The 23,019-nt window shown below is 39.5% G+C and overlaps 1 protein-coding gene across 1 annotated transcript; it reads right to left on the reverse strand.

The window, feature by feature from the left end:
* Positions 1-3,007: 3,007 nt before the first annotated feature.
* LOC125240003 (zinc finger protein 260-like) lies at positions 3,008-22,768 on the reverse strand. The gene is made up of 8 exons (XM_048147801.1): positions 22,541-22,768; positions 22,186-22,333; positions 17,137-17,322; positions 15,719-15,826; positions 10,191-10,788; positions 6,872-6,977; positions 6,045-6,154; positions 3,008-3,719 (listed from the first exon to the last, which is right to left on the reverse strand). Exons 1-8 carry the CDS (start codon positions 22,694-22,696, stop codon positions 3,464-3,466), a joined length of 1,668 nt encoding a protein of 555 aa, XP_048003758.1. The 5' UTR covers positions 22,697-22,768; the 3' UTR covers positions 3,008-3,463.
* Between the last annotated feature and the right edge of the window lie 251 nt (positions 22,769-23,019).

The raw sequence follows: 23,019 nt of genomic DNA on the forward strand, positions 1-23,019 counted from the left end.
TCATGGCGCTATGGCACTGGTCCCACCGCGAGCTAGTAAGCTATGAGCTATCGGCTATAAAAACGAACAAAAGATAATCACTCCCGTGCAAATAAAAGAGACACGGCGATGTTTATAGTTACTCGCCCAGCGGTGAGCTATCAAAATCGCCTTGTCTCTTATTTTTATAGCCGATAGCTCATAGCTTACTAGCTCGCGGTGGGACCAGTGCCTATATCTCTGACGTGTTTAGACGTCCATGACATTGAAAGGGTTAGTCTCGTGCAATATCAGCTCTCTACGATGTAATTCACAAGTATTTGCATGTTGCATAAATTAAATAAATATTAGGTGTATAAATAATTATTAAGCCTTTAAGTATTTAATGTATTAAAATCGTGTATATAACGATCATTATAGAATCTCCAATAGTATTTTTAATGATAACCAAAAGTATTTTTTAACTGTAATTTATTTTGTAACATAGTTATTTATTTTATTTAAGATCACGTTCTGTGTGTGAACATAGATTAAATATAAGATGATACCATCCCATACATTAAAATGCGACCGCCTAAGAACGCGCGTACACTACACCACACATAGATGGCGCCACAAAAAAATATGTCTTGTAGCTTTCGATTATATTTTTTTGGTCTTCTCTGTTTGGCCTAAAGGTTGACTGGTAGAGAATGCCATGTAGCATTAAGTCCGCTTTTTGTAACTGTATAAATAAATAAATTATACTCTACTACACTTTACTTGTAGATGGCGTTAATTGTCACTTTTGACATAGATTTATGGCTCGAAAGTGACACTTAACGCCATCTACAAATAATTGATGGCAATCTATATTCATTAACACGACAACTAATTATATGTACCTTTAGACTCACCCAGATCCCACAGTCAAACTGTGTAAACAGTTTTGGGGGACATTGTATTTACATTTAAGTTTTTATGTAAGATGTTTTATGAAATAAAATATTTAAAAAAAAAACAAGGCATTTTGTTGTGGCGCCATCTATGTGTGGTGTATTGTATGCGCGTTCTTAGGCGGTCGCATTTTAATGTATGGGACGGTACGATCTTCTTATATTTAATCTATGATATCATTATAGAATAGTATTTTTAATGATAACCAAAAGTATTTTTACCATAATTTATTTTGTAACATAGTTATTTATTTTATTTAAGATCACGTTATGTGTGTGAGTCGCGATGTGAATAGAAATTATGAAAATAAATACGTTCATAATTTATGAAGAATTTTTTAATACCTTATAACATTTTTGCGAAGCGCTGGTAGCCTAGTGGTAAGTACGTGCGACTTTAGTTCCGGAGGTCGCGGGTTCGAACCCCGGCTCGCACCAATGAGTTTTTGGTAATTTATGTGCGAAATGTTATTTGACATTTGCCAGTCGCTTTTCGGTGAAGGAAAACATCGTGAGGAAACCGGACTAATTCCAATAAGGTCTAGTTTACGCTTGGGGTGGGAAGGTCAGATGGTAGTCGCTTTCGTAAAAACTAGTGCCTACGCCAAATCTTGGGATTAGTTGTCAAAGCGGACCCCAGGCTCGCATGAACCGTGGCAAAATGCCGGGATAACGCAAGGAGGATGATGATGATATACCTAACATAACATTTTTGAATTTGGGTTAAATTGTGGCGTAGGCGAGAGGCTGGCAACCTGTCACTGCAATGTCACAATTTAGATTTCTTTCAACCCCTTTTTGCCAAGAGTGGCACTGATACTTGGTAGTTCATGTGCTCTGCCTACCCCTTTTTGGGAAACAGCCGATACAGGCGTCATTATACGTATGTATTTTTGAAATGGTAACTATGAAATAAAATTTGGCGACCGGTCTCGCATTTTCGGTAAAAAAAAAAAAAAAAATCGTTTATTCTCAAAATAAACCCTTTTTTAACGACATTAAATCTTCTGCCAAACTGCAGGACAGTTTGTTGGCAGAGGGGACTCCCTTACATAATCTAAGTGGGTAGAACTATCTAAGTAAGTTTACGCTAGGTACAATTTTGATGTAGGTAGTGTCTAAGTGTCACACCTCCGACACTGGCGATCAAATATATTTTATGACAGGCGCGTTCCTAGCACACAGTCTAAGTTCGTGTAGGTGAACCGGCACAGTGCTTGTAAGAGTGAGATAGGTCGACTGTTCGGGTTTTTGACAGGCGGTAACTGTAAGGTAACCGAGAGTGGGTGGGCGGCACTTTCAGCGGGGAGCGGGAGTGGCCATACTGTACGATAGTACTCTTTATTATACTGTGGTAGTGTAGTGGCCTTGCCTCCTAAGCCAATGTCCTGGGTTCGAATCCCGGAAAGTTCATTTATTTGTGTGATGAACACAGATATTTGTTCCCGAGTCATGGATTTTTCTATGTAGGCATATATAAAAATGTCATAGTTTTTTTATAAAACCAAAGACATATGTAACTCCGTATAGACGGATAAAATCTAAGAAGAAAATGTACCTCAAAACCATAATGAAAAAGGTAAGGTGACCAAGATGGCGTTACACCTTTGGGGAACGCTCGACTAGATGGCGCTAATAAAAATATTTAGCATTATTAGGCTTTTCGTTCGTCGCGACATCTATTGATAAGTAGCAGTACTGATAATTTACGCTAGTTGACGCGTGATTGACAATAGATGTCGTCACTACTTTTAAAAAAACATGTATCTTCGTCTGTCAATGAAAAGAAAATTGTAGTAAGTATGTATGGAATGCATATAGACTTACTGCGTTTTAACTTTGAGAAACAGCGTGATATACGAGATTTTTTAAAAGTAGTGACGATTTACGGATGTATGGAGTTACAACTGTGTCGCTGAACTTCAAAAGTGGGTAAATCCATTCTGCTAGGTTGATTATCTTTCAGATCATACATTTTTTATATAATCGACCTTATAGCAGAATGGATTTACCCACTTTTGAAGTTAAGCTACACAACTCTTCCCTTATTTCTCTATGGTAAAGGGTGGTAAAAGAGACAATCACATCATAAATAAGTGTTTAATATAAACAGCATATGTACAGTTGTCAAAAATCAACAAAATGTATATGTAAAATTAACAAAATACAGGACTAAACAAATTGTGTTGCTGGCCGTACAAAGGGCTAAAATGAGTATTTTTTTTATACAACTAGTGTGGCGACATTTATATGTCACTGTGATGTTTTTATAAACGTTTTGCGTATACTATACCTAAAATAAAAAAAGAACTTCCATACTATTTTACACTTGGACACTGGCGATCAAATATATCAAAGAGGCATGTTCCTAGCACACAGTTTTAGCTCGTGTAGGTAATCGCGTACTATGCTTGTATGAGTGAAATATGACAGGTCGACTGCTCGCGTTTTTGACAGGCGGTAACTGTGAGGTAACCGAGAGCGGGTGGGCGGCACTTTCAGCGGGGAGCGGGAGTGGCCATACTGTGCTTGTACAGCGACCTATGTTTTTACCCAAACTCCGAATGCTGACTCTTCATATGCCCCTTCAAGCTACAGTTCTGTATAAAGGCCTGTCCACACACGTGACACCTGTACCTCCTGTCATTCGTGTGGATCCTCATATGGTCCTTAAGCGTCTTCAGTCGGGGGTAACTTTTCTCGCACACTTTACATTTGAAGTTGCGTTCGCGAGTGTGTGTCGGCATGTGGTTGTTCAGGGCGAAACGGGTGAAGAACTTTTGGCCGCAGAATTGGCACTCGTATCTGGGGGAAATGGTAAAATATTAGTGCAAGATATATGAAGACTAGGTACCTAACTGAGCATTTCTTTTTTTTGCCACTTTTATGAAGTGATATTTTTGAAAAAAATACGCTATTTCTACTCAGAATTACCTACTAGCTTTTTCAATCCTGGTAGTTAAAAAAATTGTCCCATACGATTTTTTCTTATTTTGTTACCATTTTCCGTACATGTTGTAACAAAAATGTATGAAAATTCTGGGACACTTTTTGTCTCCCAGTGAGATTGGAAGTACTCGTGATTCTGAGTACAATTGACCTAAAATTCCCTAAAACAATCAAAAACATTTTATTGGCAAAAAAAAAAGAAATGCTCAACTAATGTAGACATTACGAACTTAATAATACTCTAAGAACAAATTAAGACGATACAGGAGGGGTCAGTTCTCCATACAAACGCTCTCGACTATTTCCTCCCTGGTTTTTGGAGATAGAGCACTGATTTTTTTAACACAGATTATTATTTTTCTCTGTGTCGGACCGTTTTGATTTTTTTGATACTTATTCTTATTTTAAAAGACGCTAGAGCCCATCAAAATTTTCCAAAAACGGCCTTATTGATTACGGAGCAAAAAAAGGTCTGGTATTCAAAATTGGTAACAATTAGCCAAGAAAAACGAAACGGTCCGACACAGATTATTTCATTGTTATTCAGATTCTCAACTTTCGTTACGATTTATTAAATTTTGAAGGAGGAAACAGTCGAGAGCGGAACCTCGATTTTAAAGATTTTTTCGCAAAGATTTTAGTAGGAGGTAGGGCATAGCGAATGATATTCCGCTTTGTGTGGTAGGGCACAGCACAGCGGATATCGTCTCGCTCGAATCTAGAGCAGAGTCCAACTGGGGTAGTACCTCCGCCTTACAGAAGACCGCAGCCAAATAGCACTAGACCCTACTCATAGTGTTGTGTTCCTGCCGGTGAGTAAGGCTGCCAGAGCTCAACGAGGGTGCGGTGTGCTGATGACGGGAGGACTTACGGAACTAACTTGTTCCGTCTATTGTCCTTTGAGTCGTCGGCAACCCGAACCCTCCTTGGAACTTGTACACTCCTTTTTGCTATGTACTTAACACAGCAAAAGGGAGTGTACAAGTTTCTAATGGGGTGGCAACGCGCATGTGACACTGTTTGAGTTGCAGGCGTCCATAGGTTACGGTGACCGCTTTACATCAGGCGGACCGTATACTTGTTTGCCACCGACGTAGTATAAAAAAAAAAAAAAAAAAATAAAAATATCTTTTAACTGAGTTGTTCTGAATGGACAATTTTTTTTCGATAAATCTAGTTAATGACACTACTAAATCCATTTTAGCATTTTCGCTGCTGTAGCGTCTTAAATTATTTTCATGGAAAACATTTTAATTTGTACTTTAAGTAGTCGCACTACTATTATCCATACTAATATTATAAATGGGAAAGTGTGTGTGTCTGTTTGTTTGTCCGTCTTACACGGCAAAACGGAGCGACGAATTGACGTGATTTTTTAAGTGGAGATAGTTGAAGGGATGGAAAGTGACATAGGCTACTTTTTCTCTCTTTCTAACGCGAGCGAAGCCACGGGCAAAAGATAGTACTTCATACACATGAAATAAATGTCATATACAAAGAAAAAGTGACAAAGGCCTCAAATGGTCCCGAGCTGGAATCAAACCAGCGTTCTCCGTTGACCGGGCGGATACCTAAACTTAATAGCATTATCAAATCGCCGGAACAAAATGTGTGTTATTCGAACAATAGTTTTACCACACCGCAAATGCATTTTCACATTATCTGATCCGATATCGGATGTAGGACTGATATCCCGTGCATTGAAGCCGCCATCTTTGATTTTCGCTTTTGAAATCCTTCCGATATCTAAGCTAAATTTGACCCACTTCCCGGTTTCCGATTGAGCTGAAATTCTGCACACATATGTAAATCACGTGACAATGCAATATTATGGTATCATGGAGCTGATCTGATGATGGAGCAGAAAGGTGGTCATAGGAACTCTGTCATGAAGCGTCGTATCACCTTCGAGTAAGGGGTTTTTAGAAACGTCTCGGAGAGCAGTATATGACTGTTGAAAGAAAGGTACAGTCGGCGATAAAAGTTTGTGCCACATTTTTTTTTTTGCAATAAAACTTTTCATTTACACGAGATTAGAGAGAGATTTAAATGGCGGAAAGACCTGGACTCATTTTGTGGCGGCTGGCGAGAGCACAGAGCCGTGACGAGTGGCGGAAAACAGGGGAGGCCTTTGCCCAGCAGTGGGACACATTATAGGCTATTAAAAAAAACTTTTCATACCTATAGTCCTTCAAATGGTCCTTCCTGCGATGTATGGTGAGCGTGCGCCTCGTGCCAAACACGCGCTCACAAAGACTGCAAGGGAACGAGAGCGGCGCATCGCCGTGTACCTAGAATAGAACATTATAACATTTATAACCTTAGCATAGCTTTGCTTGTGTTATGTATTTTTTCTGTTCTGAATTTTATGAACCTCTAGGTCTTTTTTAGAGTAAGTTCGCATGCGTATACAACCTGTTTTTATTGAATTCCGTTAACTTTAAGGGATGGTTCTTTAGATCAAATACAATTAATTTCTCTAAGAAACTAGCGTCTTAACTCTTACGGTTATCGAGTTATTAAATAAATAAAGATAATTACTGAACACGTGTGTGACAGCCTTTACCAATTTCGTTTTGACATGTGCCGTCAATCACTTGACAGTAGCTTGAATGTTATTCTAAAGGGTCTCTCACACTAATAGATTCATTTATTATGTATGAAAATGATGAACATTTTTTTTGCGAATTTAACTAAAAGTGATATACAGGGTGGTTCCTGATAATTAACCTAACGACGTGTCGAATTTAACGGAAAACAAAAAAAACACGGTGTATTTATATAAACCCTTGTCATAATGTATGACGAATGACTGTATGTGTTCTGAATAAATAAAATAAAAACATAAAGTCTAAAAAACCCTATAAAAGTAGTAACGTATTGCTTTGCAAATTTTGGGATTTCGTACCTACTTTATAAAAAAAACATACTCAAGAAATAACTGTTCTTTTTCACGTTTTTTTTACAAGCCAGAAAAAAAAACGTTTTTTGCAACCCTAATCTCGTACCTCTACCAGATGTTTGAGTTTCTGCGTGTAGGACATGAGTTTCACGTCGCATTTGGGGCAGAAGACACGACCTCGCTTGTTGTGCACGCGGTCTATGTGGAGATCTCTGAAAAAACAAATAGGCTAAATGACGACTGGTCTGGCTCAGTCGGTAGTGACCTTGCCTGCTAAGCCGCGGTCTGGGTTCGAATCCAGGTAAGGGCATTTATTTGTGTGATGAGCACAGATATTTGTTCCCGAGTCATGGATGTTTTCTATGTATATAAGTACTAACTTTTGCCCGTGGCTTCGCTCGCGTTATAAAGAGACAAAAAGTAGCCTATGTCACTCTCCATCCCTTCAACTATCTCCACTTAAAAAATCACGACAATTCGTCGCTCCGTTTTGCCGTGAAAGACGGACAAACAAACAGACACACACACTTTCTCATTTATAATATTAGTATGGATGTACTTATCTATTTAAGTATGTATACCGTCGCTTAGCACCCATAGTACAAGCTTTGCTTAGTTTGGGGCTAAGTTGATCTGTGTAAGGTGTCCCCAATATTTATTTATTTAAACTCGTGTCTTAATAGTACAAGACAGACGGCTCACCCCTTTGATGTTCACAAAATGCCACCATTCTAAATTCTTACCTACACTACAAGTGATTGAATTCTATTTTGCCGCGCGAAGGTCGAATGAATGAGCCACTGAATGGGCCGCGAACTCGCGGCCGGCGGCATGTATTTGTAGTCGCCTCTGTGTGCGTAGCAGAATACACAAACGCTCATAATAAAATCTCTTTCGTAGCTATCTATCTCTATCGCTCTTGCATACACAACTAACCCCAAGATTCGGCTCAGGCACTAATTTTACGAAAGCGACTGCCATCTGCCAACCCGGAGTAACTAGGCCTTGTTGGAATATTAAACATGTAAAATCTGGGGCCCGTTTCTCGAAAGATACAAGCCTTGTATTACAAGTGTGTTTCCATGACAACCCATACGATTTGACAGTTCGCGCACTTGTAATACAAGGCTTGTACCTTTCGAGAAACGGGCCCCTGGTCACTCACGTAAACTTGTCGAAGATCTAATATTCGAGCTCAATAAAAAAATCAGGCCTAACGGTAAGATCGTGTGACTTTCAATCCGGAGGTCGCGGGTTCAAATCTCGGCTCGTATAGATGAGTTTTTCGGAACTTATGTACAAAATGTCCTTTGATATCTGAGAGACGCTTTTCGGTAAAGGAAAACATCGTAAGGAAACTGGACTAATCCCATTAAGGCCTAATTTACCCTTCGAGTTGGAAGGTCAGATGTCAGTCGCTTTCGTAAAACTAGTGCCTACTAAATCTTGGGATTAGTTGTCAAAGCGGACCCCAGGTTCTCATGAGCCGTCGCAAATGCAAGAGCTCGTGATGTGTGTGTGTGGATTGAGTGAGCACCTTCCGAAAATAAAAAAAATATGCTGATCATTTAGTAAAAGTTCTAAAACAATTGTAAAACGAATCTCTGAATTTGTAAAAAGATAAATCAAAAGATACAGCCATTAACATGTGCTCACTCAGTTCTCACAAACTACCAACGAAAACAGTGAATATATTCATTTAACATATAATATTTATATACTAACATTTAGTAAAAAATAGGCCAACCTACCTCTATAAATATTAGATCACCTAGTGACGTATTAAATTTTTTACAAATAGTTTCTTATGCTCACTCAATCCACACACTTTTGAAAAGCCGAATTTTGATGAAAAACATAAGATTTAGACCGCTATTATATGTGTATAGTTTAGTAAAAGTGAAATGGGAATTTGTAAAATACAAAACGAACCACTAACGTGTCAGGTTTTTTTATAATAAATTTTTGTAAGTGCTCACTCAGTCCACACGTTTTGAGAAAGTTAAAAATGTAAATATCTTACGATTTGTAGCACCTAAGACACTCGAAAGTACTTCAACATTTAGTAAAAATTTTTACTAAATATCCACCATCTAATATATATTCGTTGTCTGGTTTTAAAGATATTCAGACATAACTTTTCTCATACAAATGTATCAAGCAGGGTGACCACACTATGTCGGCTCCTGATTTTCCCCACCTTCCCATTGTCATATTGAGATTGGGGAGTTTCGTTCAATTTTGATAATAGTTTACCGGATTTGTAAGTGGGAGCGAGAAAAGAATAACTATTTCTCGCTCCCACTTACCAATCCGGTACGCTCATCTGTTAGCGCGATTAGATTACCAGGTTCTGGTTTCTTACTAGTGAAGTATTATATTCTTTGTTTCTTACCAATTATCATTCATGTCCTTTTTAATGCATGGATGTCGATATGGTTATTATCCTGACGTCGATAAAAATTACACAATACACATCATCACTAGGCCAAGAACATAACCTAAAAACAGTTTGCAGATGGATAATTAATATGGTATTAGTTTAATATTATCAAAATTAAACGAACGAAACTCCCCAATCTCAATATGACAATGGGAAGGTGGGGAAAATCAGGAGCCGACATAGTGTGGTCACCCTACTTGATACATTTGTATGAGAAAAGTTATGTCTGAATATCTTTAAAACCAGACAACGAATATAAAATATTAGATGGTGGATATTTAGTAAAAATTTTTACTAAATGTTGAAGTACTTTCGAGTGTCTTAGGTGCTACAAATCGTAAGATATTTACATTTTTAACTTTCACAAAACGTGTGGACTGAGTGAGCACTTACAAAAATTTATTATAAAAAAACCTGACACGTTAGTGGTTCGTTTTGTATTTTACAAATTCCCATTTCACTTTTACTAAACTATACACATATAATAGCGGTCTAAATCTTATGTTTTTCATCAAAATTCGGCTTTTCAAAAGTGTGTGGATTGAGTGAGCATAAGAAACTATTTGTAAAAAATTTAATACGTCACTAGGTGATCTAATATTTATAGAGGTAGGTTGGCCTATTTTTTACTAAATGTTAGTATATAAATATTATACGTTAAATGAATATATTCACTGTTTTCGTTGGTAGTTTGTGAGAACTGAGTGAGCACATGTTAATGGCTGTATCTTTTGATTTATCTTTTTACAAATTCAGAGATTCGTTTTACAATTGTTTTAGAACTTTTACTAAATGATCAGCATATTTTTTTTTATTTTCGGAAGGTGCTCACTCAATCCACACACACACCTCGTGATTCCGAATAGGAAAAACATTAAATTTACCTATTATTTTAGAAACAAAAGTTTTTTGGATTCTCGCAAAAACGCCCATTATATTATTGAATTTGGGTGGTCATTATCAGGTGAAAACACCAACTCACCTATTGTACTGCGCCCTGAATATCTTCCCGCAAGTGGCACAAGGGAAGTCCCCCCCCTCATGCCGTTGCTGGTGCATCACGAACCTCCCCTTGTCCACGAACCCTAGCCCACACGTCTCGCACACGTAGTTACTGAAGTGCTTGTTCATGTGCTTATTCAACGCGTGGAAATATGGAAACACGTCATCACACAACGCGCACTGCTGTTCATTCAAAGTCAATCTAAACGGTAATATTAAATCTTTAGCGTTAAAATAGTATTTCTTATTATGCACTGTCGTTATATGTTTTTTAAACTCTTCTAAATCACTTATATTCTCACTGCACAGTCTACAATCAATTCTAGTTAAGTCCATTTTGATCATCTTCTTATGTTCGATCACTTTGAATTTCTTCGGGTGGTGTTCTGAAACTGTGTGGTCTCGGAGACTGGTTGGGTCTGGGAAGTTGGTACCGCAGTAGTAGCAGAGGAGATGGTTGTGTCGACACTTGAAGGGGCAGATGTAGGAGTTTTCGACGATGGTGACGACGTTTGTGTCGATCATGTATGAGGGGTCGCGTTCGCGCATTAGCTGCTGGACTTTGGACATGGGGAGCGCTGCAACAAATAGACAAAATTCAAGAAAAACGTCAAAATAATGTAAAATTGATAGTTTTAGTCGGTGAAATACTACACTTTTCATTATGTAATAGATATATTTAATTAAAGTTTCAACACAGAATATATAATAGAACAAGTACAGAAGGCCCACTGCTTTGATGTTCACGAAATACCGCCTTTTTAAATGCCTACAAAATTCTTACAAAGAAACGAGCCGCACGTGCGTGGCGACCGGAGCCTATAGGGTTGCCTATCGGATTAAAACGAATTAATACTCAGAATATTTTTCATTCAAATCTTGGGTACTTTCTAGGTATAAATACAGTATTTATATATTCTTGTTTAAGTCCCAACATCACAAGCCTTATTCAACTTTTCCGTGGGACTTAATCAATAGTAAATCTGTGTAAGAATGTCCTATGGTACTTATTTATTTTATTCATGATGTTTATTCAACTAAGCATCATTAGACATTCCACACGCAGCCATCGTATACGAACCTTAAAAAAACTCGCGACATAAAGTAACAATAGAAAGTGCGAACGTGCGTTCCGTGAGAACGCGCGCCACCCCTGATTAGGCCGCGAACTCGCGGCCGCCAGCATGTACTTGTAGCGCGGCGATAGAATCACAGAGTGAGCCGCCCCTGGATTCAATTAGAGCATCTTATTATCTTGATTCTTATCAGACGGGATTTTTGAAAACTAACTCACTTAATTAATTGTCCGTTTGGTGACGGGTTAAGAATTTCACCACCCCCTTTCTTCCTGTGGGTGTCGTAGAAGGCGACTGTGGGATATGGGTTAAATTGTGGCGTAGGCGAGAGGCTGGCAACCTGTCACTGCAATGTCACAGTTTCGTTTTCTTTAAACCCCTTATTTGCCAAGAGTGGCACTGAAACCTCAGTAGTTTCATGTGCTCTGCCTACCCCTTCATGGGACACAGGCGTGACTGTATGTATGATTGTATATATGTAACTCACTAAATTATTTATGAATTTTTCTCTGAGGCACGTTTAGGGAAACCCGCGTATAGCGCTGATTACTATCCTAGCACGCCACACCATGCTTCGCCCGCATATGCGCTCTCCAGCTGCATCGCTGCACGAACCCCACTCCGCACTGCTCACACCTGAACCTCCTCTCCTCATGGATCCTCATATGCTCTCGCAACGTCTTCCGCCTCCCAAACTCCTTCAAACACATCCCACATCTGAACTCCCTACTCCCCGTATGCTTTACAGAATGATTTTTTAACTCCTCTTTTCCAAAAAAAGACATATCACAGATTGTACATTTATGAGGACGCAGCATTAAATGGTCTCTTTGCACGTGGATCGTCAGTACTTTTTGGTTTTTAAACGTTTTTTCACACGCTTGACATTTGACAGCGCTCGACACTCCGTGTATCTCAAGCATATGTTGCTCTTTAGTCCTGTAACTTTTAAATCGCTCCTTACAGACGCCACATTTGTTCAAAAAGTTTGATTTCGCGTATATATGAATAAATCTTTCGTGTAACTTCTTTTTCTGTTCTGTGTTAAAGCTTTTCGAACAATATTCACAGTTAAAAACACCAGTTTTATGCATATTACAATGCTGGACTAACATTCTCTTATTAGGGTACCCAGTATCGCAAACATCACAAATATAATTTCTAAAATGGACATTCATATGTTCTTGTAAACTTCTAAATTTATTAAAAACCTTTGCGCATATAACACATTTTAAACCGTCATCGAATTTAAATGGAAGTATATGACTTTTCACATCCTACCTCAGAAGGTAGCTCATTCCACAACTTGCACGTTTTGGGCAAAAACGAGCGAGAGGCCCGTTTGTCAAATCAAACACAAAAATAAATAATGTACTGTGTCGTCATTTTTTATAGTCCCACTAACAACTGTTGTGTAACAACTAAATACCGTAAATATAAATCGATTTACAAATAATACACTTACTATCCTAGCACGCCACACCATGCTTCGCCCGCATATGCGCTCTCCAGCTGCATCGCTGCACGAACCCAACTCCGCACTGCTCACACCTGAACCTCCTCTCCTCATGAATCCTCATATGCTCTCGCAGCGTCTTCCTCCTCCCAAACTCCTTCAAACACATCCCACATCTGAACTCCCTACTCCCCGTATGCTTTACAGAATGATTTTTTAACTCCTCTTTTCCAAAGAAAGACATATCACAGACTGTACATTTATGAGGACGCAGCATTAAATGGTCTCTTTGCACGTGGATCGTCAGTACTTTTTGGTTTTTAAACGTTTTTTCACACGCTTGACATTTGACAGCGCTCGACACTCCGTGTATCTCAAGCATATGTTGCTCTTTAGTCCTGTAACTTTTAAATCGCTCCTTACAGACGCCACATTTGTTCAAAAAGTTTGATTTCGCGTATATATGAACAAATCTTTCGTGTAACTTCTTTTTCTGTTCTGTGTTAAAGCTTTTCGAACAATATTCACAGTTAAAAACACCAGTTTTATGCATATTACAATGCTGGACTAACATTCTCTTATTAGGGTACCCAGTATCGCAAACATCACAAATATAATTTCTAAAATGGACATTCATATGTTCTTGTAAACTTCTAAATTTATTAAAAACCTTTGCGCATATAACACATTTTAAACCGTCGTCGAATTTAAATGGAAGTATATGACTTTTCACATCATGTAATTTCTTCTTGTGAGTTTTCATTAAATGTTCGATTAAGTCGTTCAGCGCTTCCATTTGTTGATGGCACAACGTACATTTTAGTCCAGTTATATCTAGTCTTACAAGGAAGGCATAAAGGTGATTTCTTTGCATTAATAATTTTCTTGTTTTAACATTATGTTTAGTTAACGTATGTGTTTTTAAATCATTTGGGTCTCTGTACATATCTGTGCAGTAACAGCATTTGTATCCGAAACCGCTGTAGCAGCGTATAGGCGTGGCGTTAGAGTGTTCTAGAAGGATCTTTATATTGGCTCTGTGTTTCTTTAGTTCGGTCTCGTCCTCTGCGCTCATTCTGTGATCTCGGTCTTCCAGACCTACAAAGAAAAGAGGACTTAATTATTGATTTTCTTTTTTCTGTTCTTCTTTTTATTTATATCCAAGAACTTTATTTCTTTTCATTTAATTTCCATGAGCTTGTCAGTTGCTTTTTAGAAATTATGGTATTTTTAGTGTGATTAGAATCAAACAAGTTTTTTTGCAAAAAAATAATTTTTGGCACAAGCTTTTATCGCCGACTGTACCTTTCTTTCAACAGTCATCTATTGCTCTCCGAGACGTTTTTAAAAACCCCTTACCCTAAACGTCGTATCTCCAGTTTCATAACAGAGTTCCTATAACCACCTTTCTGCTCCATCATCAGATCAGCTCTATGATACCATAATATTGCATTGTCAATTTGTCACGTGATTTACATATGTGTGCAGAATTTCAGCTCAATCGGAAACCGGGAAGTGGGTCAAATTAAGTTTCTACGTTTTGACGCACACTAACATATTGACAAGGCAAGTTGAATAAAAGCTTGTAATATTTTATGGGGGTTTTCTTATTAATATTTTTGCAGCGTCTTCTTCCTGTTGATATATTTTACTTATTTTTCCTTTTCTTCAAAGGCTAACTGGAAGTGATTCCATATAGGGATAAGTTCGACTTTGTAGTATTTAATTAATTGTGTAACTATGCTTACGGCGCTTCTTTTTCTATTTAATTTCGATTCTTAAATTAAACAATAAAAAAATTCAGCAATAAAGACTTAATAAAAAAAACAATACTTAAATCACATACGTGTAGAAACTGTAGAATACAATATAATCATCCAATTATTGTATAGGGTGGCCCAAAATTTTGTTGACAAAGAATAGTGAAATGTTGAAATAAACCAAAATATCGTCACTACTTTTAAAAACCGGCCAAGAGCGTGTCGGGCCACGCTCAGTGTAGGGTTCCGTAGTTTTCCGTATTTTTCTCAAAAACTACTGAACCTATCAAGTTCAAAACAATTTTCCTAGAAAGTCTTTATAAAGTTCTACATTTGTGATTTTTTTCATATTTTTTAAACATATGGTTCAAAAGTTAGAGGGGGGGGGACGCACTTTTTTTTCCTTTAGGAGCGATTATTTCCGAAAATATTAATATTATCAAAAAACTATTTTAGTAAACCCTTATTAATTTTTAAATACCTATCCAACAATATATCACACGTTGGGGTTAGAATGAAAAAAAATATCAGCCCCCACTTTACATGTAGGGGGGGTACCCTAATAAAACATTTTTTTCCATTTTTTATTTTTGCACTTTGTTGGCGTGATTAATATACATATTGGTACCAAATTTCAGCTTTCTAGTGCTAACGGTTACTGAGATTATCCGCGGACGGACGGACGGACGGACGGACGGACGGACAGACAGACATGGCGAAACTATAAGGGTTCCTAGTTGACTACGGAACCCTAAAAAACTTGTATCTTCGTCTGTCAATAAAAAGAAAATTGTAGTAAGTATGTATGGAATACATATAGACTTACTGCGTCTTAACATTGAGGAGCAGCGTGAGATACGAGATTTTTTAAAAGTAGTGACGATATCTATATTGTATATTTTTCTACCTTCACCATGGATATTTCAATAGCAACATTTTTTATAGGTTTATAAGCTCGATTCGTTTCAGCCTACTTACATTCACCTAAATTAAAATTATAGTTTGTAATCAATCCTAAAACCCTAGCCCGTGTATTTATTACTAAAATTAGTATATTTTAAAAGCTATATGTGCAATAAGTTAGACGAATGTCATACGCTATTATTCTGATGTATGGGGTGATAGTTCAGTATAGTATGAAGAAAACAGTTCTAATGAAATTCCGCAACATGGCGCGTTCATATATTTGTGGAGAAATATATAAGTAAGTACTTACCAGGCGGTTGTTGGACGGGCGGCAGTCGGCCGTTTTTCGTGCGTTTCTTCCGTCGCTTCAGCGGCATGTCGTCTGAATCCACTGGCGAATCGCACTTCACTCGCTCCGCTGTAGAACAAATGTTTATTGACTATGATTACAATGAAAATATTTAAAATTTAATCACCGGTCTGGCTTAGTCGGTAGTGACCCTGCCTGCTGAGCCGCGGTTCTGGGTTCGAATCCCGGTAAGGGCATTTATTTGTGTGATGAGCACAGATATTTGTTCCCGAGTCATGGATGTGTTCCATGTATATAAGTATTTATTTATCTATTTAAGTATGTATATCGTCGCTTAGCGCCCATAGTACAAGCTTTGCTTAGTTTGGGGCTAAGTTGATCTGTGTAAGGTGTCCCCAATATTTATTTATTTATTGTTTACAAGTTGGTACCAAGGAATACAGCCCCTTTGATTATAAGCAGTCTACGAGCTAATGGACCCCCGCAACTTAAGGAGTTTATCAGTACCACCAGGGGCGGCTCACTCCGCGATCCTTTCGCCGCGCTACAAGTACATGCCGGCGGCCGCGAGTTCGCGGCCCATTCAGTGGCGACGACCTTCGCGCGGCGCAATAGAATTCAATGTCGTCTGCACGCGTGCGGTCCGTTTGTTAATGTAGGTAAGAATTTAGAATGGCGGCGTTTTGTGAACATCAAAGGAGTGAGCGTTCTGTACTTGTACTATTATATATTCTGTGGTACCACTACTCGACACTAGGTGTCAACAATGTCTCGTGTGTCAGAAATGTAAGTAATATTAAAACAGTTTACAACTTATATTACAAGCAGAAGGAATTGAAAACAGAATACCGATTAATACTATTGTAATATTAGCTAAAAATTGTTGAGCATTAGACTTTTCGTTCGTCGCGACATCTATTGACAAGTAGCAGTACTAATAATTTACGCATTGACACATGATCGACGCTAGATGTCACTACAAATAACTTGCATTTACTGATGTGTGGAGTTACAACTCTTTCCTAACTTATTTCTCTATGATACATATACATACATATTTGGAATGTTCGTTTGCATGATTTTGATAACATTAAAAAACAAATTCAAGTAATCATCCTCCTTGCGTTATCCCGGTACTTGCCACGGCTCATGGGAGCCTGGGGTCCGCTTTGACAACTAATCCCAAGATTTGGCGTAGGCACTAGTTTTTACGAAAGCGACTGCCATCCGACCTTCCAACCCGAAGGGTAAACTAGACCTTATTGGAATTAGTCCGGTTTTCTCGAGATGTTTTCCTTCACCGAAAAGCGACTGGCAAATGTCAAATGACATTTCGCACATAAATTCCGAAAAACTCATTGGTGCGAGCCGGGGTGATAAAAAACAAATTCAAGTATGAGTTCAAAACAGTTACTTACGTTCAGGCTCCTCCCCATGCTCCTGAAGATCCAGCTCATCATCAACATTATCGGCCATGTCCTGGTGATCCGTGTCATCAGGCTCGGGGTCACCGGGCGAGCCGGGGGGCTCCGGTGGCTCGTCAGGAGGCTCCGGCTTGACCTCTATCTCTAGCAGAGCTGACGCCTCTAACCGTGCTTGCTTGTCTGTAAAACATATGTGTATTATGTGTTATCGTAGAAGCCTTCAATTTTGCAAAGTGATGTTGAAAAAAACCGGCCAAGAGCGTGTCGGGCCACGCTCAGTGTAGGGTTCCATAGTTTCCCGTATTTTTCTCAAAAACTATTCAAAATAATTTTCCTAGAAATTCTTTATAAAGTGCTACATTTGTGATGGATTTCTTTCAACCCCTTTTTGCCAAGAGTGGCACTGAAACTTAGTAGTTCATGTGCTCTGCCTACCCCTTTATGGGATACAGGCGTGATTATACGATACGATACTTTTGTGATTTCTTTCATATTTTTTAAACTTATGGTTCAAAAGTTAGAGGACACTATGGAGCGATTATTTCTGAAAATATTAACAATATTAAAAAAATCATTTTCGGAAACCCCCATTCATTTTTAAATACCTATCCAACAATATATTACATCAGGATTGGAAGGAAAAAAAGAATAAAACATTTTTTTCCACTTTTTACTTTACCCCTTTGTCAGCGTGATTGATGTACAATATTGGTACCAAATTTTAGCTTCTAGTGTTAACGGTCACTGAGATTATCCGCGGACGGACGGACAGACAGATTTTTCTCTTCTCATGGGTCTTTACTTTACATATATTTATGTCAAGAAATACCAACTTTGAATTTTGTAAATTCGGAAAAGTGTTAGTAAAATATAACTACCTACCTGTTGTTAATACCTCTGTTTAATTTGTTTTTGTTTCTTGTGTATTACTTGTAAACTATGTGAGGTGTAGCGCAAATGTAGGATTAGAGATGAATCTCGAAAAAACTAAACTTATGACCAATAATAAAGAGATACTAATTTTAGCAAACAACACTGCACTCGAATATGTCCAAAAATATATATATCTTGGTAAACAAAATATCATTTAACCCTGAAAGACATACAGAAAAAATAGAAAGAAGAATAGCCAATACATGGAAACAATTTTGGGCGCATAAAGAAATCCTTAAATCACAACTTCCGATACACCTAAAGAAAACTGTAATGAACTCAAGCATATTATCTTGCCTTACCTATGGCTGTCAAACTTGGACCCTAAACCAGTCAACCAAAAATAAAATACAGACCACGCAAAGAGCAATGGAAAGAAGCTGTTTAGGCATCAAGTTAAAGGACAGAATAAAATGCTCAGATATTAGACAGAAGACGCAAGTAACTGATGCCTTACACTTTGCTCAAAGCATGAAATGGAGATGGGCGGGTCACGTGGCAAGGCTAAACGATGACAGGTGGACAGGAAAGGTTACAAAGTGGAAAGGACCACAGGGATCAAGAAAGAGAGGACATCCACTATCCAGGTGGAATCTCTATTAGAATTCATAATAAGCAATGACCTGGAAATTATAAACACAGGTGATACACCGACGTTTATAACAAGGGCGAGGAGAGAAGTGCTGGACATCACTGTAGCATCGAGAGAGATATCAGGCAAGGTAAAATGTTGGAGGGTGGACGAGGAGGACAGCATGTCTGACCACCGAAGGATACTCTACAGCATTGATTGTCGGGTAGAAAAGATGAAGGTAAGAAATCCACGCAAAACAGACTGGACGAAGTTCGGAGAGGAGCTAAAGAGGACTTCCGTCTCGGGTGGTAGGTAAGGTACGAAAGTATTGACGACCTGGACAAAGGAGCACTCAGGCTGAAGGAGGTAGTAACAGCAGCATACCACAAGGCATGTCCAGAGAAACTCGTGCAGGCAGGTAAAGGACAGCCATGGTGGAGCAGAGAATTACAGAAGGTAAGGAAGAAGGTTCGCAAGGCTATGAGGGTGGCGGTAAAGAAAGGCGACACTCATAGCTGGGACGAGTATAGAGAGGTCAGAAATAAGTATACCAGACTAAGAGAGAGAGCTAGACAGGAGGGCTGGAGAAGATTTACAGAAGACATTAACAGTTACTCAGAAGGTGCGAGGGTGGTAAAGCTATTAGCTGGAGACCGGGCGTGCCAACTGGGGAGCCTAAGAGTAGACGGTGACTTAATCACAGAGCCGGAGAGGGTACTGAGTACAATGCTGAGCACACATTTTCCGGGCTGTGAGGAGGTGACAGAGATAGATGAGCAGGTAAGCCGGGGGGAGGCCGACTGGGGAGGTGCGGCGGAAGTGGTGGAGGAGAGCAGGATGGAGTGGGCGCTCTTCTCCTTTGCACCCTTCAAGTCTGCGGGCCCGGACGGGGTCCTACCGGTACTACTGCAGAAAGGGTATGAGCATATAAAAGATGACCTACTGGAACTGTACAGGGCAAGTATCGCTCTCAGACACATTCCAAAGGTGTGGAGAGAGGTAAGGGCGGTTTTTCTACCTAAACCAGGCAAGAAATCATACCAAGAGGTAAAATCATTTAGAAGCATAAGTCTATCGTCTTTTGTCCTAAAAACCCTAGAGAAGGTGATAGACAAGCATATAAGAGAGAAGGTCAACGGCAGTGGAGACCCGCTTCACGGGAATCAGCATGCATATATGGCTGGGAAGTCAACGGAGACGGCTCTTCACAACCTAGCTGTGAGGGTGGAAAGGGCCCTAGAATCAAAACAGTATGCTCTAGGCTGCTTCTTCGACGTGGAGGGGGCCTTTGACAGGGCTACCTTCCAAGCCGTTGAGGAGAGTCTGGTGAGAGAAGGTATCCGACCGACATTAGCGCAGTGGATAGGCAGTATGCTAAGGTGCAGGTCTATAACGGCGGAGTTGGGAGGTATAACAAAGACGATTAGTCCCAGGAGGGGGTTCCCGCAGGGAGGCTGCTTGTCACCCTTGATGTGGTGTCTACTTCTGGACTCTATGGTAAGAGAACTCAACAGGGGAGGCCTGTACATGCAGGCCTACTCTGATGACGGAGTACTACTGGTGAGAGGTATGGTCCTCAGTGTCATGAGGAACATAATGGTAAGAGGTCTCAGACAGGTACTGGGATGGTGCAGAGGGAGAGGACTGGATCTCAATCCGTCAAAAACTAAGCTGGTGTTATTCACTAACAAGAGGAAAAAGAGCTGGAACCCATAAAAATAGAGGGTGTAGAACTAGAAATGGTAGACGAGTTCAAATATCTGGGCATTACTCTTGACAGTTCGCTCAGATACAGGACTCATATCAGAGAGCAGACGGCTAAGGCCATAAGAACGCTGTACCAATGCAAAAGGGCAGTAGGGAAGAACTGGGGACTGAAGCCGAGTATGATCCACTGGATTTACAAAGCCATTATCCTACCCAGGGTGCTATATGGGGCGGTGATCTGGTGGCACAGGACCCATATTGGAGAATATCGGAAGAATCTGACAAAAGTACAAAGATTAGCTTGCCTCATGATGACGGGGGCTATGAGAACCACCCCGACACATGCTATGGAGGTGCTGATAGGCTTAAAGCCCCTCTGGATTGAGGCAGAGAAGAGAGCCATGGAACAGTGGTACAGAATGAAAGCATGCAAGGAATGGAGAGGAAGTTGTGTGGACAAGAGACACGCACTGATACAAAGAGAGGCACTATCAAAACTAGAAATGCTGATGGTCAATAATGACCTCATAAAGAGGGAGGAGATTTTCGATAAGAAGTATAGGGTACGTATAGGAGAAAGAGACAACTGGAAGGTAGAGGTCGTGCATCCAACGACTATATGTTTCACAGATGGCTCTAGGAGAAGCTCTACAAAGCTAGCAGGGGCGGGAATAGTAATCCCGAAACTAGGAGAAAAGGTGTCGATACCACTAGGGAGATACACTAGCGTGTTCCAAGCAGAGGTATGTGCCATAGCGAGCTGTGCACGTATATTAAAAGAAAGCGACAAACAAGATGGAGCCGTGGTCATATACACCGACAGTCAAGCGGCGCTAAAGGCTCTGAAGAGAATATCGGTGACCTCGTCCCTGGTGAGAGAATGCAGGGAAGAGCTAAACTCGATAGGCAAGCATAGAAGTGTAACGGTTGCGTGGGTACCGGGACACCAGGGAGTCACAGGTAATGAGAAAGCGGACGAGTTGGCAAGGGCGGGGGCGGAGACGGAATTCTTGGGTCCGGAACCGGCTCTGCCTATGTCAGCTGACGTCACGAAAGGAGTCATTGAGAGGATAAAAGAGATGGAAGCACAAAGAGCCTGGGAAAGAGAGACCAGTTGTAGACAAACGAAGATGATGATAGAAGGTAGAGACCAAAGGAGAACTAGGTATCTTCTGAAACTAGGTAAGAACAGTCTAAGAATGTTGACCGGTATCATAACGGGACACAACACTCTTAACAGACATATGAAGATAATAGGTATCAGTAGTGACGAATCCTGTCCACATTGTGGTAAGGAGGAGACTAGCTTGCACCTACTAGCAGAATGTATCATGTATGCGGCACCGCGACATGACACATTCGGTAGAGACAATCTGGGAGAAGATGAACTCAAGGATGTCAAACTTAAAGATGTCCTTCTGTTCTGCAGGAAAACAAGAAGATTTGAGGAGAGAAGTGTGGGAGGGCAGCCGGGACAGTAACCTGCAGCTCCAACTCCAGGGAATTGGGCTGAATGAACGCACCAGCGATCGACAGCCCGCCTGTATCCGGCCAGGCGTCCCTACACTACATCTACATCTACATCTACATCCAGGTGGCAGGATGACATTGTGGCTACTGCAGGCAAGGAATGGCAAAGCATGGCAAAAGATAAAATAAAATGGAAACGGCTGGAGGAGGCTTTTACCCAGAAGGGGTCTACAGAATACCATCAATAATAAAAACTAAATTAAAAGAAAAGAAAATCTTTCTGTAGAATAATAAAGCTTAAATAAATAAATAAAATGTGAGGTGTGCAATAAAGAGTATTGTATTGTATATATAACTACCTGCAGCCTCCGTCTCGCACATCCTTAGCTGAAGGAACGCAGCCTCACAACGAAGCACTTGTGCTCGAAAGGCAGAGGCCTCTCGTAGTCGGCCCACGCATGTCGCACACACCAGCCGGGCTGAAGGCTTGTCATCTAAATGGGACATCTGTGAGAAAGAATTACTGTCAAATTTAGAATGGGTAATCTTTACCAATATAGTAAGTTAATTTTGTGTACTTTAAAATCATTAAGTAATTCCCATACACTCCAAGTTTTTTACAAACAAAAGCAAAGTAAGTTAAAGTACGTAAATATTGTATTTTTCTGAATATGTAACATTTAATTTCTCTTTTAAATTCCAATATTTACTTACCAATAACCCAAAGCAATCCATGATCATATCAGAATAGACTTCTTTCTGCCCCATACACTGATATTCTACATTCAACAAACGACATCGCTTCATGGAACCGCAGCACCGACACACGCCAGGGTCGAAAATCGGCCCTTTGCCTTTATCCACACTCATTGTTATTAAATAACATTAATGTTTAACTTTATAAACAGTACAATTTCATGGGATTTTGTGCGAGAATATTTCTTTTGGCATTATTTGCGTTTTGATACTGCATTTTTCTGTCAAATGTCAAATGGTTTCGTTGTATTATAGTTTTTCTACTCGTCGACAGATGGCACAAACTTTGAATAGGCATATTCCTGTTGAGGATGGGAAAACGTAACACAGAAAACTTTTTATAATGTCAATTACTTACATTGATTTAACCCATATTTGCCCTAAAATGTATTGATTTTGTATGATATATCATTAAAAATTACTATAATTAATTGTCT

The sequence above is a fragment of the Leguminivora glycinivorella genome, chromosome 26, assembly GCF_023078275.1.
Source record: "Leguminivora glycinivorella isolate SPB_JAAS2020 chromosome 26, LegGlyc_1.1, whole genome shotgun sequence".
Taxonomy (NCBI): Eukaryota; Metazoa; Arthropoda; class Insecta; order Lepidoptera; family Tortricidae; genus Leguminivora; species Leguminivora glycinivorella.

Coding starts and splice junctions, on each gene's coding strand:
- LOC125240003 (XM_048147801.1), bottom strand. CDS start 22,696: ATGAGTGTGGATAAAGGCAAAGGGCCGATTTTCGACCCTGGCGTGTGT. Junction 10,789..15,718: donor GCCCGTCCAACAACCGCCTG/GTAAGTACTTAC, acceptor TATTTGTTGCAG/CGCTCCCCATGTCCAAAGTC. Junction 6,155..6,871: donor AACTCAAACATCTGGTAGAG/GTACGAGATTAG, acceptor GTTCTATTCTAG/GTACACGGCGATGCGCCGCT.